General features: G+C 48.5%; 1 protein-coding gene and 1 pseudogene across 2 annotated transcripts; both read left to right on the top strand.

Annotated features, from left to right (window-relative positions):
• Nucleotides 1-1,258: 1,258 nt before the first annotated feature.
• LOC311155516 (uncharacterized protein) lies at nt 1,259-9,582 on the top strand (the record flags this gene model as incomplete). The annotated part of the gene is made up of 2 exons (XM_084208737.1): nt 1,259-2,066; nt 9,464-9,582. The coding sequence occupies 2 exons, from the start codon at nt 1,259-1,261 to the stop codon at nt 9,580-9,582; spliced, it is 927 nt and encodes a 308-aa protein (XP_084064863.1).
• Nucleotides 9,583-15,262: 5,680 nt separating this feature from the next.
• On the top strand, nt 15,263-16,930 carry LOC311155515 (mas-related G-protein coupled receptor member H-like; annotated as a pseudogene). Its single transcript has 2 exons — nt 15,263-15,410; nt 16,004-16,930. The product of its transcript is annotated as a mas-related G-protein coupled receptor member H-like (transcript).
• The last annotated feature ends 677 nt before the right edge of the window (nt 16,931-17,607 follow it).

The following is a 17,607-nucleotide window of genomic DNA, read 5'->3' as shown; positions in this document are numbered from 1 at the left end:
CTTCCTGCCTACCCCACCTTCCTCTCCTCCAGCAGCTGCTCTCTTCCTGCCACCCTCTCCCAGTGACCACAGTGCCCTCCCCAGCTCCTCTCTCTTCTCCAGTGCATCCAGTCTGTATCCTAACACTGAAAAGGGCCAGGACAAACTTTCTAACACAATGCAAAGCATGAGGAAGCAGGAATTCTTTACCTGCACAGGACATAGAGGGATCTCTCCTTCTACTGTTTGTATGGTGAGACTTTACTCCTTGGTATTAATCCATTATACCCACATGCAGGTATTGAGAAGTTTTTCTTATCAAATACATAAACACCATTTACCTAGAAATCATTTCCATTAATCTACCTCCTCCTGCAAGTCCTTTTATGATCCTGGAGGTTCATTAAGAGGAGTCTCTCTGCTGGTCATATTCAATGCATGCTGCCATATTAAAGGTGCCCTTGCCTTGAACTTTCCCTCTGGCCATGCACTGTTGCTTCCTCTTCCAGAATTTACCCCAAAATCACTGCAGGCCTCCTTATCTGTTTCTGCACAGGTTCCTGCCATGTTTGCCATCCCGTGTGCAGCCTTTACATCCTGTGAGAAACAACCACCCACTTTTTAAAATTTTCAAAGGTTTATTAAACCTTAACAAAAAATACAATAAAAGGACTAAATAAGGAGAAGCAGGCCTGGGAGCTTCCCCCATGGCTGCCTACCACGAGGCTGGCTGATCTCCAAGATGGATGCTTCACCTTTGATACCCCGGGGGTTGCATCAGCTAAACCTGGCCCCTCCCAAAATCTGTCTGTCAGCCCTTCTTTGTGTTTGTTGGTAGAGCCTGCCTTCTTGCAGCTTGACTGCAGGGTCAGGTGTTCTCATGCTGCACATCCCCCCTAGCAATGAGCTTTTGTGCACCCCTTCTTTCTACCTGTCCCAGATGACTCAGGCTCTCTGATGGCAACAATACAGGGGAGGGAGAAGGGGACTATGGGGAGAACAGGGGACATCTAAACAACAGAGTACAGTGACATAATTGTGCATCAATAAAGCTTCTATTAATATTCACGCACTTTTCATCCCTTAACTGTGAGAGCAAATCATCTCATTATCCATCTATAAGACATCTTTTAAAATTTTGGCCACTTTGCTTTTAAGCAACTTCAGAGGAACTGAAAATGTTTTTTTTCTGTGTTATTTATCAGCCTCCAAGCACTGACTGCCCATCCACTCTGACCACAGCCACGGCCACATCCCACTGCCTGCCCAGCGTCCATCCATGGAGGTGAGCACCGTGTCCCCACGTCCTGACTCAGCCACTGAAGGAGATGAACTCTGTGAGATCAATGTCATCATCGTGGCCACACACAGTGTGACACTGCTCATCGGCCTCTGTGGGCTGGCCGGGAACGGGGCTGTCATCGGGCTCCTCAGCCTGAAAAGCAGCAACGCTGGCATCTTTGACCTGGCTGTCATTGACTTCCTCTTCCTTCTTTTGGCAGTCCTGTCTGCCCTCCTCATCCTGGTGGAGGATGTGTCCTGCTCTCCTATCGTGCCCTTGATGTACATGAATTTCCTTTTCCAGCTCTCAGTGTTCACCTACTACTGGGGCCTGTTTCGACTGATGCGCATACACGCTATTTACCATATGCGGAACATCTGCAAGCTCTGCTGCCGCTGGGACATACCTCTGCGCCTGTTGTGGGTGGTGGCCACTGTCCAATACTGGGCCTTCTTTGCTCTCTTCACTGTCATTCCCGCAGTCACATTCCTGTGCCCATCACACCAGCAGGAGCACTGCCGGGCAGCTCTCATCTCCATGTACATCATAATCCCGCTCCTCTTTGCTGCACCCATGCTCATTTCAAGCACAGTGGATTTCATTAAGGCCAAGTGGGGCTCCCAGCAGCAGCAACCCCAGAGGCGCGACATCATTATCTTCATCATTGTGCTCTTCACTCTCCTCCTCAGCATCTGCAATTTCCTGCAGCAGCTCGGCTACATCACTGTGTCCTCTCAGGTTGTTTTCCAGCTCACCTGCATCAACAGCAGCATCAAACCCTTCATCTACTTCTTGGCAGGCAGGTGTGGGAGGCTCTGCTCTGTGCAGTCCCTACGGTGCTCGCTCCAGAGGGTCTTTGAGTAGCAGAAAGAAGAAAAAAAAGTCCGCAGAAATGATCCTGCCATGGACACGAGGGTCTGAGCCTGCTGATCCTTTCCACGGCTCTGCTGGAGGACCCAAGGAAACTGGCTGAAGGTTTCCTTGAGCCTCTTGATAAATCAATATCCACAGGATCACCCTACCCATGATGCTGTATTCCTGCAGGAGAAGGGAGCAGGAGCATTGCCTTGGGTCATTTTTGTGGCATGCTCTGCAGGGAGCACACTGGAGCATGGCTTTCCTCCTCCCTCCTGCATCCACATGGCTCCAAGCGGTGCAGCTGGGCTCAGTGCTGTTCCCCAGCTCTATTCCCCATGGAATGGCCCTCATGGCCTCAGCCCCAGGGAATGAACTCCATCTCCTTTGGCTCAGCAGATGAGTTCCATGGTGTTTTCAGGGAGCTCTTGCCTGCAAAGAATGGGACACCCTAATCCCTGGGGACACACCCAGCACGGGCTGGCAGTGATTTCCCAAATCCCTGCGGGGCTGGTGCCTCCCAATGGCAGGAGAGGGGTTGGGATCACAGGGAGCATCCTTCCCCTTCTGTCCAGCAGAGCCAGCCCTACATTCCCAGCTGATGGGAAGGGACACCAGGTAGGGCTGCAGAGCTGGGGAGGGACAGCAACATTCCCTTATCCTTTCAGTGGGAATTTGTCACATCCTTGAATCCCAGAATTAAATCCTTCTGAGTGAAGTGCAGGGTCGATAGTGAACTCCACTGAACTCCTGTGCCTGTAGCAGAAAGTACATGGAATATGGAAATTCCCATCACCAGATGCTTGGACCATTTAATTGCACAGAGATGAGGGGGTTGTGCTGCTCTCCTGCAAAATGGGGCCATCCATCCTCTGGTTCCCCAGCATCAGTGCCCAAGGAAGCCCTGGACCACCTCCATCCTGAACCTGGCCACCCTCAGGAGGAGCTGCACAGCCACTCTGCACAGCAGCTTCAGCCACAGCCCAGCCTGTCCTGATCTCTGTCATTCTGGAACCACCCCTCAGTCAGATTTGCATTCATGGTTTTTGTTTCTTTTCACTCTGGTAGTCCCAGTTTCTGAAATTGTCTAATAAAGAAAATCCAGGCTTCATTGCAGAGCCTGTCTCTGTTAAACAGTGTCCAAAATGGCTCATTTCCTTCTTTTATCCCATTCTAAAGCCTCTGGCTGGTCTGTGAGCAGGGCAGGTACCTGTCTCATACCAGAGCCCTTCCTAAGGCACGTGCCTGCAAGGCTTGGGATGATGCTGGCAGTGCCAAGAGCTCCTCATTCCTCCTGGGAGATACCTGGGCAGCAGCCACAGCTCTTGTGCACAGGGAAGTTGTCCCTCCTTTTCCCACTGCCTTAAATCCACGGGAAAGCAACATGCCACTGCTTCTGGAAGGGGAAGTGAGAGTGAAAGCTGTGGGTGGTGAGTCAGGCTTTGGAGACACACATGAGTTTAAACACCTAAGGAGCATTTATTAACAGAGTTGTTAATAATTAACATAGCTGAGTAACTTCCACATCTGAGAGGGTTTTTCTCTCCCTGTCTTCTGTTTGCCTGTGCATTGGAAAGCAGAAACTTTCCATGGTGGAACCTCTTCTACAGAGAAGAACAGCTTAGCCAGGGGGTTTCCCCCATGGCCAAGTGCAGGAGGATCATGATCCTCCAATGTACTTTTTCTACTTCTCAGCACCTTCCTTGTCTCCTGTGACACCCAGGCCCCTCCCTACCTGAGCTTCCTTTCAAAAGAGCAAAAACTTCAAACCAAAAGTTTTCCTGTGTATCCCTGCCCATGGCAGAAGGAGAGATGGAATGAGATGATCTCTATGGTTCTTCCAACCCAAACCATTCCATGAGGATTCCTCAGGTCATTCAGCTTCCACCCCAGGCAGGAATTCCCCTGCTGCACACAGCACCAGCCTGGCAGAGCTCAAGGAGCATTTGGACAATGCTCCTCTCAGGCACAGGCTGGGATTGTTGGGATGGCTGTGCAGGGCCAGGAGCTCAACTCTGATGATCCTTGTGCATGCCTACAAAGTCTGGGTATTTTATGCTTCTATTTTATGATGCCTCTCTTTTATAATGATTCCACTTGATGATGGTTCCACTGTGTTGTCCCTATTCCCTGGCTCTGGCACATCCCCAAAAGTCCTCTGCAAGGCAGCACTACCAGATGGGGTGAATTCCTTTGCACAGCTCCCAGCCAGGAAGTAAATCAGAGGGTGGGCACTGCTCTTGGCACAGCTGAGTAGGAGAGAGGTGCTGGGGGCAAAGACAGAGAAGTCAAACACCCTCAGCAAGAGCCAGTGCCCAAAATCAGCAGTGAGGAAGGGGAAGGAGATGACAGGAGCAGCAGGAGCAGGGCACGGAGCTTCCCTGGGAGCTGTTTCCATGAGCAGCACAGGAGCCTGGCCAGCAGGGCCAGAGCAGAACAGCCCAGGGTGAGCACTGAGAAGAGGCAGCTCAGGACCAAGGCCATGGGCACCAAGGGGCAGAGATGGAGGGTGGCAGTGAGCAGGAAGGAGAGCAGCCAGGACAGGGCACACAGGAGCACTGGGAAGCGCTGGGAGCGGTGGCAGCGCCAGCAGGACACGGGCAGGACACACAGAGCTGTGACAGCACTGAGGGCTGTCAGAGAGGAGACAGTGGCAGTGACAGCCAAGAGGATGGGGACCTTCAGCCCAGCTGTGACACCCCACCAGCCCAGCTGGTGGCAGAAGCTCTCTGGGACAGAAAATATCCCCAGGGCAATGGTGATGGAGAGCAGGAAGGTGAAGCCAGCCATGGCCAGGCTGAGCACACAGGGGGATGGGGTTCCTGTGGATGCAGAAGCTGAGGAGCCAGAGCACAGCCCCATTCCCACCATCCCACACAGGCACAGCAGCAGCAGCAGCAGCAGCGTGACAGGCACTTTGCTCCACTGCCTGTTGGCACACTGCCTCCAGCTGTCCTGGCTCTCCTCATTCCAGCTCCCCTTGGATGCCTTCCCACCAGGCTGGCTCCAGCAGGCAGGGCTGGCTCCCTCCGTGGCAGGGCACAAAGTGCTCCTGGTGACACCTCTGCTGCTTCTGCTCCCCTCACACAGCTGGAGGGGTGACCAACAGAGACACCAGAGCAGCGCTGCTGTCCCCCAAACGTGGCTTTTCCCATCTTTTCCCAGCCACAGCTTCCATGTGGAGCAGCACAGGGAGAGCTGAGGGACAGGACAGAGGGCAAGTAGGATGTGGGAGCCCGGCCTGCTGTGCCTGGCACAAAAGCCAGGAGATACCTCCTTCCTGGCTGTGGGCAGGACAGAGCTGGAGCAGGAAAACAATTGGAGAAGGAAGGAATTGCCCATGGAGATATCAGAGAGCAAATGGCTTTGGGATGGATCTGAGCTGGACTCTCAGGTGTCAGTTGATATCCCTGAGCTGCTGGATGCCTTCAGCAGGACACCCATTTCAAATTCCCTCCCTTTTCCCACACTCTTTATGGCTTTTAATTCCCTACAGACCTCAGTTCTGCCCCCACAATCCATACCCAGGTTCCACCCAAAGAGGGGGCCCTGATTAAGGTGGAAGAGAAGAGTCTGACCTCGTTTCCTCTGGCAGCCTGGAGAACTTCCCCGCAGTGCACTCCCCTCACCTCCACCCTCCAGCTGCTGTCCCTGGCCGGGATCTTCAGGAGGCTCCCTGCAATGGTCCCTTGGGAAAGGGGAGCGCAGCCCAAGGGCGGCTGAGCCCCAGCAGCGCCCGGCGCGGGCTCTGTCCCAGCTCCTGCCACAGCCCCTGCTCTCCGTGCTGCCTCGTGTTCTCCAGGGCTCTCACACACAGGCAGCTGCTCCAGAGCCTGCCACGGGAGCAGGGCTCTGCTCCTCATCTGCTCTGCACTCTGCCCAGCAAATGAGCAACAGGAGAGAGCCTCAGCAACCACACCTGTGGCCAAGGCACTTGGTCTCCATCTCAGCCTCTCCCTTCATGTTTAAAGCAACTCCAATCCCAAAATCTTGTCTTTTGAACTGCATGAACTTGCCCCCTCTCTTTCCTGTGCCTGGATCCTTAGGCCCCTGCACTACAAATGTGCTGGTAAACTTTGATTTCTGATTCAAATCTAATTTTCCCATTTGTTTACCACCATTTCAGTGGCACTGGACCTTTAGCACACAGTTTTCCAAGAGGATTCATGCAATAATAAATTCTGTGCATGAGCTGGAGCACAGGCACACAGCAGAGGGATGATTTGGGATTTCAGCAATGTCATCTCTTCTGAGAAGAGGCAAATCAGTGCTGCTCTCTTGGCTTAAACCTTAGAAAGTTGCAGGTTTCATCTGAGTCATCTTTTACACTCCCTTGGGATTCAGACAGCAGCCTACAGTGAATTCCAAATAATTCCTAGAAAGGTGAGGTGAGATGATTCCTTCCCAGCCTGACATGTGCCTCAGGGATCTGGGATGCTCCTCCTGGAAACTGCTGGCCCTGGGACCAGAACTGTCACCTCTCTTCCCTGCTGACACCCTGTTTGTGTCCCCAGCTATGGAATCTCACATTCCCTCACCAGCCCAATCCTCTCAAAGGCAAAAACTTCATGATCCACTGTGGCAATCCACAAAATCAGATGGTTTCGGTATAGCTGCAAGAGGCAGGCCTGGGAGACAACAGAACTGTGATTGGAGCCAAGCAGTAGACATGAAGTAGGTCAGTGGAAAAATTATTTAAAAAGTAGAAAAGCAAGGACAAATAGAACAATGGTCTGTGTATTAATGCTTGTCTAGAGTAACTCCCTAAGCTGTAGAAAAGTTTATCTAGCAAGATATTAGGAAGTTTGGAGCCTAATAATGGAGCTGTGTGTTGTGTTTTAAGGCTTACAAGCAGGAATTGTATTCCAAATCAGCAGGCATTGTTTTAACCAAAGGTACGTGTGCTTATAGTGGCTGGATAGAACCACTGTCAGTGTGCTTCTGATTTGTGAGATTGGTCAAAAAGCTTATAAAGTAAGTTGTAACATTAAGTTCTTGGCCTGCTGCCTGGGATGTGAGCTGCTGGCATCTTCCCATTGTCCGAACCGTGCAATGAGACTGATGCTGAAAAATAAAACAGCTCAAGGCACGTTCCACAGCAGTCCTGTGCCGTTTGTGATTTGTATATAAACCCACAGCCAGCAATAATCCAGGAGCTGATGGGGCTCCAGAAGAGTTGGAGAGGGACTTTGGATGAGGGCATGGAGTGACAGGACAAGGGGGAATGACTTCCCACTGACAGAGGGTGGGGTGAGATTGGATATTGGGAAGAAATCCTTCCCTGTGAGGGTGGTGACGCCCTGGCACAGGTTGCCCAGAGGGCTGGGGTCAGGTAAAAACAAACACAAGAGCTCCAAAGTCCGAGGAGAAGGAGGATGAGCCCTAATGAGGAGCTGGAAAGGGGATCACAGCATCCCAAAACTTGGTCCCTGATAGCTTTCGTTGCATCATCAGGGTGATTGGCAGTAATTAGGGTGGGCTCTAAGTGCTGATGACCTGGCTGCAAGCAACTGAGTGCGGTCCTTTCCTTAGGCTGTGTGAGCCTGCATTGGAATTACAGAAATAGGAATTCTCAGCTCAGGTTGCTTTCTTGGGGCTAGGGAAAATTTTGGCAATGATCCCGGGCCTCTTCCCAGAATGGGAGTTGTTTCTGAGAAGCACCCAGATGCTTGCACAGTGCTGTGAGCACTTCCAGCACTGCCAGCATTCCAGTGCCACCAGCCCCAAGAGCGGCTGTCTGCTGCTGGAGGGACAGAGACCCTCAGGGCAGATAAATGAGGAATGGCAGAATCCTGCTGAGAGAGGGAAAGCATTTGGAGAATGCCCCATTTGAAAGAGTGTTTCTAATCAGGAGGAAAGGAGGAGCCATTCAAAGAAATCTGCATGTTGAGCTACTTCCTCTATGGCAGGAGAAAAAATCAAGACAAAGAACTCAGAGGAAGTGAAATTCTGACTTAGCCAAAGATGCAATTTCCTACTCTGCCGCAACTCCACCAAGCCTTGGGAAACAATACCAGGACAGGGCACAGAGAGGAGCCAGCAGGTCAGGAATGGGGAGCTCCTGGTGACCTGGGCACTTTCTCCTTCATGTCCCTGACCTGCCAGGAGCCGCTTTAGGACACGGATCCCAAAGGAGCAAGAGGTACCAGGGAGCGCCGCTGATCTGCACAGACCCCTTTGCCTGCTGCTGCCCCACAGGGAACAGGTCAGTGCAATGTTTCCCTTCCTCCCTACCCCACCTTCCTCTCCTCCAGCAGCTGCTCTGCTCCTGCCACCCTCTCCTGGTGACCCCAGTGCCCTCCCCATATCTTCCCTCCTCTGCCCTGCACTCTTCCCTTCTGCATCTCCTGCTGAACACTCCGAGCACACTGCCTACCTCTGCCACCCCACCATTTCCACTGCCCTCTTCCCCTGCACATCTCCCTCCTCCCCACTGAATCCTTCCCACTGCAGGGAGCTGATGAGGAGTAGCATGGTCCATCCCTGGATTCTCCAAGCACTGACTGCCCATCCACTCTGACCACAGCCAGGAGCTGAGCACCATGTCACAACCTCTGGCCTCACCCACTGAAGGAGACAATCTCTGTGAGGCAGATGTCACCAGTGTGGCCATACACAGTGTGACCCTGCTCATCTGCCTCTGTGGGCTGGCTGGGAACGGGGCTGTGCTCTGCCTCCTTGGCTCCTGCAGTTTGTACAGGAACAGCACCATTCTTTACATCCTCATGCTGACTCTTTTGGACTTCCTCTTCCTCCTCTTTCTGGTCCCTTCCACTCTGCTCTTCCTGCTGGAGGATGTTTCCTGCTCCATCATAATGCCCTTGTGGTATGTGTGGTTGCTTTTCAGGGTGTCACAGGTGTCCTACAATTTGTGGCTGTACACACTGACATGCATCAGCATCCAGAGGTGCAGGTCCATCCACTGCCCGCTCTGGCACTGCTGCCACCATCCCCAGCAGCTGTTGAAGGAGATGCATGCCCTGCTCACGGCCTTCTTCATCACCCTCATCACTATCTTTGCCACCATGATTTCTCTGTGCATGTTCCAGCTATCTGAGTACTGCTGGGAGTGTCTCATCTCCATATACACCTTCAACCTCCTCCTCTGTGCTCCCTTCATGCTCATTTCCAGCACAATCCTCTTCACTCATTTCAAGCCTGGCTCCCAGCAGCAGCAGCAGCCCAAGAGACTCGACATTGTTATCTGCCTCATCGTGCTCTTCACTCTGCCCCGCAGCCTCTGGAACTTACTGCAGCAGTTTGGTTACACCATTGTGCCCTCCCAGGTGGCTTTCCTGCTCGCCTGCATCCACAGCACCATCAATCCCATCATTTGCTTCTTGGCAGGGAGGTGCTGGAGGCCCTGCTCCATGGGATCCCTCCGGCTCTCCCTCCAGAGGGTCTTTGAGGAGCCAGAAGAAAACACTGCCCACAACAATGATCCTGCCATGGACAGAGAGGCCTGAGCCTGTTGATCCCTTCCACTTGTGAAATACAAAGCTGTGTTTCATGTCTGGCACAGGAAGGAAATGTGTGTATTTGTGATTGTGATATGTGTGAGCACCAACCATGGGACGGCTGCAAATTCGAATAATAACTGAGGAAAGTAAAGCATGGAAGAAGGCCCTTGAACCTAGCCTGTGTTTGCAATTAACCTGGATTGATTTAGGAGCATTTGAATTACAGCATTCAGGATGTTGCTCTTTGCTTGTAGACAGGCCTTAAAGAGTGCTGCAATGGTAACCTTTTTAGGTATAATTTTGGAATATTGTTTGTATCCTTGAAACTATAGCTTTGGAATGTATAGAAAGGAAATGTGCATATCTCACTCCTTAACAAACCTGAGAAAAACAGCTTGAGAAAGGAAGATGGACATCATCTCAAGGATTTACAACTTCACCAAGGGAAGCTGGACATCACTGATAGTCCTTGTAATAACAAGGGGGACCCACATCTGGGGAGCTGGACTTCACCAGATGGGATTTGTCATTGTCCTTGCGGAAACTGGACCAACATCTCGGAGGCTGCCACCACCATCTATGAGTCCTCTTTTTTTGGGACGCATCCTGAGAAAAACTAAAATCACAATAGTGTATAGAATTGTGATGTAAACAATTAGAAATAGAAACTGCTGAGAAAGTTTCTGAGTACCCCTATAAATACCTGTAAGCCCAAATATCGGCGTGCAGTTGGTGGGAAAACTGCCTCCACTGTACCCAGCGCTGTTTTGCTCATATTTTACCATAATTAATTAATAAATTGATTGTTGCTTGACTATTGGCCTAGTCAAGCTTCTTATTTTAACAAATTTGGTGTGTTGGCCGGGAAATTTCCAAATCCATTGAGGGAGACTCCTGATCTCAGGGAGGCGCCCCACCAGGAGGCTTTTTGCCTCCGGTGGCCCTGAGTGACTGGGGAATCTTTCAGGGAAGAGGAAATTTTTTAAGGTAACTTATGAGCAAAGAATTTTGAGCTCCCGGAGTAGATTGCAGTAAATTCACCTGTAATAACTCATGCACGAAGACCCAGGCGAGAAAAGGAGGCTGTAAGTATCGCTTGGTTAGGTGGGATAATAACGGGTGTGCGAGTGTAAGAGTGTGAATGGTGTGTGTGTGTGGGACGTGACCTAGTCACGAAGTGATCCTGGAGTTCTTCTAACCTTGGTTTCGTCTCCTCACGAGGGGAACGGCAGGTGAAGGAACGAAGTGAATGAAGTAGGATTTTCGGTATATAAAAGGTCGGGCGTGAGACAAGATAATAGTTAAGGGGCACTTTTGTTCTTTAGAACATCAGAGGCAGGAGGCGGTACTGGTAGAAGGGACTTTTTATTAGAAAATTCCTTGACAAAAAGGGACCAAGGTCTGAACAGGTGTGGTTGAGGCAAATTGAGGAAACACCTGTTAGGATAAAATGGGTAAATGCGAAAGCAAGAACCCAGGAGCTGGTATAAACCAGCAGGAAAATAGAGGTACTGAAGGTACTGGAAAAAGAGGGAGCATTTTGCCAGATATACCCCAAGCAGAGCCCCCTTAGGGTAATGTTAAAATCATGGAATAAATGTGAAAACCGGAGAGGAAAAAGTAAGGAGAAAATGATACCATATTGTATGGTAGAATGGACTAGGGAAATTAGACGACCTGATAATTCATATTGGCCAATGTATGAGTTGTCAGAAGGGTGGATCTGTCAGGCCTTGAATGCCTATGTAAATAAAAAGGACCCTGTTAACCAAGAAGAAAGCAATTATGCCGCTTTGTGGCATGGGTCCTGGCCTACTCCCCTGTATGCATTAAAAACTCAGAACAGGATCCTGATACAGCTGTGGGGGAAATGTTAATCAAAACTCAGTTTGTGGCAAAATCGTGGGAGGATATTAGGAGGAAAGTTGAAAAGATGGATGGCTGGCAGGAGAGAGATTTACAGGAATTGTTAAGGAAAGCGCAGAAAGTTTATGTAATGAAGAGAAGGCAAAAGTTCAAGCTAAGGTTTTTGTGGCTGCAGTAAAAGAGGTTCAGAAGGGCGGTGCATCTTCAGGAAATGCTAAAACCACCCGAAAAAATAACAGGTCATGGTTCGAAAAGACCTACCTACTTTTACTGTGGGGTTGAAGGTCATGTTACAAGGTTTTGCAAGAAATGAGAAGCAGACCAAAAACTGTTTGCAGAAGATTGGAGGTGTCAGGGGCTCTATTTACTGGGGACCAGAACATCACAAGAGCCCTTGATAAAATTAAAGATAGGTCCCCCAGGGTGAAGAATGTACATTTTTAGTAGATACAGGTGCTGAAAAATCAACAGTGCAAAGATTACCAAAAGGATGCAAAATCAGTGGGAAAACAGCTCAAGTAATTGGAGCAAAAGGGGAAGCCTTTAAGGTTCCCATTATTGAACAAGTACTAATTGAAGCAAAAGGAAAATTGGATATTAGTGATCTATTATTAGTTTCGGAAGCAGAATGCAAATTCACTGGGTAGAGACCTTATTTTATCTCTGAATATGGGGATTAAGCCTCAAAATGATCAATTAATGGTACAATTGTACAAATTGATGGACCAGGATGAGAATAAAATATGTCCGGATGTCTGGTTCACTCCTGGGGAGATCGGTAAATTAACTGCTTATGGAGTGCTCACCCAGGATTGGGGAGGAGACAGAAAGCTGGTGAGGTATTATTCAAAATTACTGGACCCTGTCAGCTGGGCATGGCCAGTATATTTGCAAGCTATAGTAGCAACAGCCCTTCTGGTAGAAGAAGCAAAAAAAAAAAAAAAAAAAAGAAAAAAAAAAAATTACATTCAGAGCTCCATTAGTAGTATATACCCCCCACAACGTTAGAAGCATATTGCATCAAAAAGCAGAGAAGTGACAGCTCACTGACAGCTGGATTTTAAAGTATGAAGCTATCTTGATACATTCCCCTGAACTGGAACTTTAGGTCACTCCTGCTCAGAACCCTGCACAATTTCTCTATGGGGAGCCAACTGCAGAGCTCACTCATAACTGTGTAGAATTAATTGAATTACAAACAAAAGTGAGACCAGATTTGAGTGAGACAGAGTTATCTGGTGGGGAAAAATATTTTATCGATGGCTCGTCCCGGGTGATAGGAGGGAAATGCAATTCAGGATATGCTATTGTAGAAGGGGAAAACATGTCTGTAATAGAAAGAGGAAAAATCAGTTCCAGCTGGTCAGCTCAAGCTTGTGAATCGTTTGCTTTATACCGAGCTTTAGAACTTTTAAAGGATAAGGTGGGGGCTATTTATACAGACTCAAAATATGCTTTTGGAATTGTACACACATTTGGAAAAATTTGGATGGAAAGGGGGTTGATTAACACTCAAGGCAAGAAATTGATCCATCAGGAGTTAATAATTAGAGTGCTTGAAGCCTTGAAAGGACCCAAGAGAATAGCTGTGGTGCATGTAAAAGGTCACCAGCGGGGGTCAAGCTACTTAGTAAGAGGAACTAACACAGCTGATGAAGCTGCAAAGGAGGCAGCTTTTAAATTAAAAGAGACCATCCAGCTGAACACTATAGAAGAAATTCAGGAGGAACTGCCAAAAAGTTATAGTACTCAAGAGGAGGAAGTTATAAAAAGATTGGAAGCTAAGAAAGAGCAGGGAAAGTGGGTACTCCCAGATGGAAGAGAGATTTTACCTAAGGCTTATGCTCGAAGGATTCTGAGCCAGTTACACCAGCGTACTCATTGGGGAACAAAAGCCTTATGTGATCATTTTTTAAAATATGGATGTATTGGAATTTTTGAAATAGCAAAACAAATAACACAGGGGTGTTTGACTTGTCAAAAAGTTAACAAAAAGGTAATGAGACAGGCTCCAACCGGTGGTAGAAAAATAGCCTACCGACCATTTGAAAGGGTTCAGGTGGTTTATACTGAACTACCAAGGGTGGGCAGATGGAAATACTTGTTGGTATTAGTAGATCAACTAACTCATTGGGTGGAGGCCTACCCGGCTGCCCGAGCCACGGCAAAGTTTGTAGTTAAAATATTGCTGGAACAAATTATTCCCTGATTTGGGGTTATTAGGGCCACAGATTCTGATTAGGGCTCCCATTTTACTTCCAGTATTATAAAAGGAGTAACACAAGCCATGGGTATTTCCTGGGAATATCACACCCCTTGGCACCCCCAGAGCTCTGGGAGGGTGGAAAGAATGAACCAAACTATAAAACAACAATTAACAAAATTGATGATTGAGACCCAAATGTCATGGGTAAAATGTTTACCTTTAGCATTACTTAATATAAGAACACTTCCAAATGCAGACATGGGACTTTCTGCCTATGAGATGCTTTATGGAATGCCCTTTTCCCAGGAGGTACCCCAAACATCAGTAGTTGTAGCAGATATGACTATTCAAAAATACATCCAGAAGATGTGACAACATGTCCTAGAACTAAGGGAAAAAGGGGTAATTGCTCAATCAGCTCGTCTAGGATTTAGCATACACCGAATAAAACCAGGTGACTGGGTACTAATTAAAAGCTGGAAGGAAGGAAGTTTGTCTCCTAGGTGGGAAGGTCCATATTTAACTCTGCTGACCACCGATACCGCCGTCCGAACTGCGGAAAAGGGCTGGACACACGTCACGCGTCAAAGGCCCAGCGGAACCACGGACAGAGGAGCCACCGACAGAGCCGGTCTCTGAAGCCCAGTGCAGAATTGCATCTACCCCCAGAGAACTAAAAGTAAAGTTAAAGAGAGACTGATGTATGTCACGAAAACGCTCCTACCTTAAGCTGCAAAACCAATTGTACTCACGAGAGGTAGAATGTACTACTCCAAACTGTAAGTGTTATCCATGGGGTTGCTCTAAGTGTATAGAGTGTGAAGAATTGTGGTATACAAACCTCCCAAGGGGACAGATCCCTAATGCTCTCTGCCGAAATTGTATAAAAGAAATAGAAAAAGAAACTGATAAAACGTTGTGGGCTGCAGTAAGGAAAGGGTATATTAAAACAGGTGATAAAAATTGGTGGAAAACTTGGGTACATGGGACACGAGCAGGAATTGATTTGCAGGAAGTACCAAAGGCCAAGTTAGAAAAAAAGAGTGTGACAAAGGCAATTGGATACCTGGCAAATATCAAATAAAAGCAAGAGAGTGGCAGGAAGCCAAATATCACTGGAAAAGGGGAAGCACATATACCAACCCTATTGTAGTCGCACAACCCCCTAACTTAGGGGCCAAGTAGCCCAAATTAAAAAGAATTGGGCCATTCCCATGATAAAGAGAGAACTGAAGGCTCATGAGGCAAAAGGCAAAAATGAAACAAAAGATATCAGTGACTAAATCCCAAGGTATAAACTCTGCTACCGAGAAGATCTACATCTCGGCCCTTGGATGCAACCCAAGGGGCCTTGAGAGAGGTAGAGAGTTAAACTCCCTGAGGATTATTTTCACTGTATTGATCATTGCACCCCAAGCAATGGGCCTTAATAGCCTCACTCCTGAGCTCCACATAATCCATGAGCAAGCTGCAGGATCAGAGCCTATTGCTCTGGCTGTCTGTGACAAATGCAATCATACTGTCTGGACCGGGAGAAACAGGGAATCAGTATTTATGGCATATTCCCAAGTTAGTGAAGTGTGCTATGACCACAGCAAATTAAAAGTGTGCACTATGGGTGGCAAATTTTACTGGGTTGGAGAAAATTTAAAATATGGACAAAAGGTTTCTCCCAAGGATGGGCCCGTGTTAACCAACTTTCTCAAGGATGACGATGAACAAATTTGTCTGCAATACTCAAAGTCCTTTTGTTTAGTAAGGGGTAGGGAAAGAAGGGACCCAGAGAGCAGAATGAAACAAATGACTCAAAAACTGGAGAAGCAAGAATCGGAAGCAAAAAAGAAAAGGATGGAACAGGAAAAGCTAAATGAATTAAGCGAACAATACAAACAGTTAGAACAGCAGTATAGTGATTGGGGTTTTCTGACTTCAAATAGGAACCTTTTTGTAGATCTAATGCAGGAAATTGCCACAGAATTATGGATATCCAACTGTTGGATTTGGGGGGGATTAAAATCAGCTGAAAAAGGGCCATGGAAGGGTGAGAGTCTAGCTCCAGAGCAATTTCTAAAATGGAACCATACTCAAATTTCCAAAACACTGAAATGGCCTGAGGGATGGATTTTAAATCATCATTTATACCCTCTTATTTATCAATCCCCTGCACACCAGCCAAACCCTCCCACCCCACCATTTCCACTGCCCTCCTCCCCTGCATATCTCACTCCTCCCCACTGAATCCTTCCCACTGCAGGGAGCTGCTGAGGAGCCACATGGTCCATCCCTGGATTCTCCAAGCACTGACTGCCCATCCACTCTGACCACAGCCAGGGCCACATCCCACTGCCTGCCCAGCGTCCATCCATGGAGTGACCACCGTGTCCCCATCTCCTGCCTCACCCACTGAAGAAGATGATCTGTGTGAGACAGATGTCACCACTGTGGCCATACACAGTGTGACACTGCTCATCTGCCTCTCTGGGCTGGCTGGGAACTGGCTGTCATCTGGTTCCTAACCCTGAAAAGTAGAACTCTGGCATCTTTGATATGGCTGTTGTCGACTTCCTCTTCCTTCTCTTCACAGTCCCCTGCACCCTCCTCTTCCTGGTGGAGGACATATTCTGCTCTCCTATAGTGCCCCTGATGTACCTGAATTTCCTTTTCCAGCTGTCAGTGGTTTCCTACTACTGGGCGCTGTTATGGTTGATGACTAAGAGACCTATTGTATATATGGACAAGCTCTGGAAGCTCTGCTGCCACTGGGACCTTCCTCTGCACTTGAGGTGGTTGGTGGGAAGTGTCCAATCCTGGGCCTTCCTTGCTCTCTTCACTGTCATTCCCACAGTGACATTCCTGTGCCCATCACACGATCAGGAGCACTGCCGGGCAGCTCTCATCTCCATGAACGCCATCATGCTGCTCCTCTTTGTTGCACCTGTGGTCATTTCCTGCACAGTGGATTTCCTTAAGGCCAAGTGGAGCTCCCAGCAGCAGCAACCCAACTGGTGTGACATCGTTATCTTCGTCATTGTGCTCTTCCCTCTCCTCCTCAGCATCTGCAATTTCCTGCAGCAGCTCGGTTACATCGCTGTGTCCTCTCAGGTTGTTTTCCTGCTCACCTGCATCCACAGCAGCATCAAACCCTTCATCTACTTCTTGGCAGGGCAGCGCTGGAGGCCCTTCTCCATGGGGTCCCTCTAGCTCTCCCTCCAGAGGGTCTTTGAAAAACCAAAAGAAAAAGCAGCCCGCAGAAATGATCCTGCCATGGACACGGGGGTCTGAGCATGTTGATCCCTTCCACCGCTCTGCTGATGAACCCAGGAGAGTGGCTGAAGGTCTCCTTGAGCCTCCTGATTAATCAATACCCACAGGATCATATTGTGTTTGCAGGGTGCCCAGACAAAGGAAGGAATGATGAATCTGACTCCATCTTCTCATGAGGCTAATTTATTATTTTATGATACTATGTTATATTAAAAAATACAAAGCTAAACAATACTAAAGAATACAGAAAGGATACTTACAGAATGCTGAAAAGTTAATAATGAAAATTCAGGACCCTTCAGAGTCCCAAAACAGCTTGGCCCAAGTTGGCCCTTGCCTCAAAACAACTCACAGCAGAAACCAATGAAAAAATCACCTGTGGGATAAACAATTGCCAAACACATTTGAAAGGAGCAAAACACAGGAGAAGCGAATGAGATGAAAATGTTTTCCTTTTTCTCGGAGGCTTCTCTATTTCCCAGGAGAAAAATCCTGGGCAAAGAGATTGTTCAGAACATATGCATGTGACAAGATCACCATTCCCGTGGTGCTGTATTCCTGCAGGAGAAGGGAGCAGGGGCATTTCCTTGGGTGATTTTTGTGGCATGCTCTGCAGGGAGCACACTGGAGCATGGCTTTCCTCCTCCCTCCTGCATCCACATGGCTCCAAGCAGTGCAGCTGGGCTCAGTGCTGT

Source organism: Fringilla coelebs (assembly GCF_963513975.1).
Source record: "Fringilla coelebs genome assembly, chromosome: 6".
In the NCBI taxonomy this organism is placed as follows: Eukaryota; Metazoa; Chordata; class Aves; order Passeriformes; family Fringillidae; genus Fringilla; species Fringilla coelebs.
The sequence above is the reverse complement of the archived record's forward strand: the minus strand, read 5'-3'. Positions and strand labels throughout refer to the sequence as shown.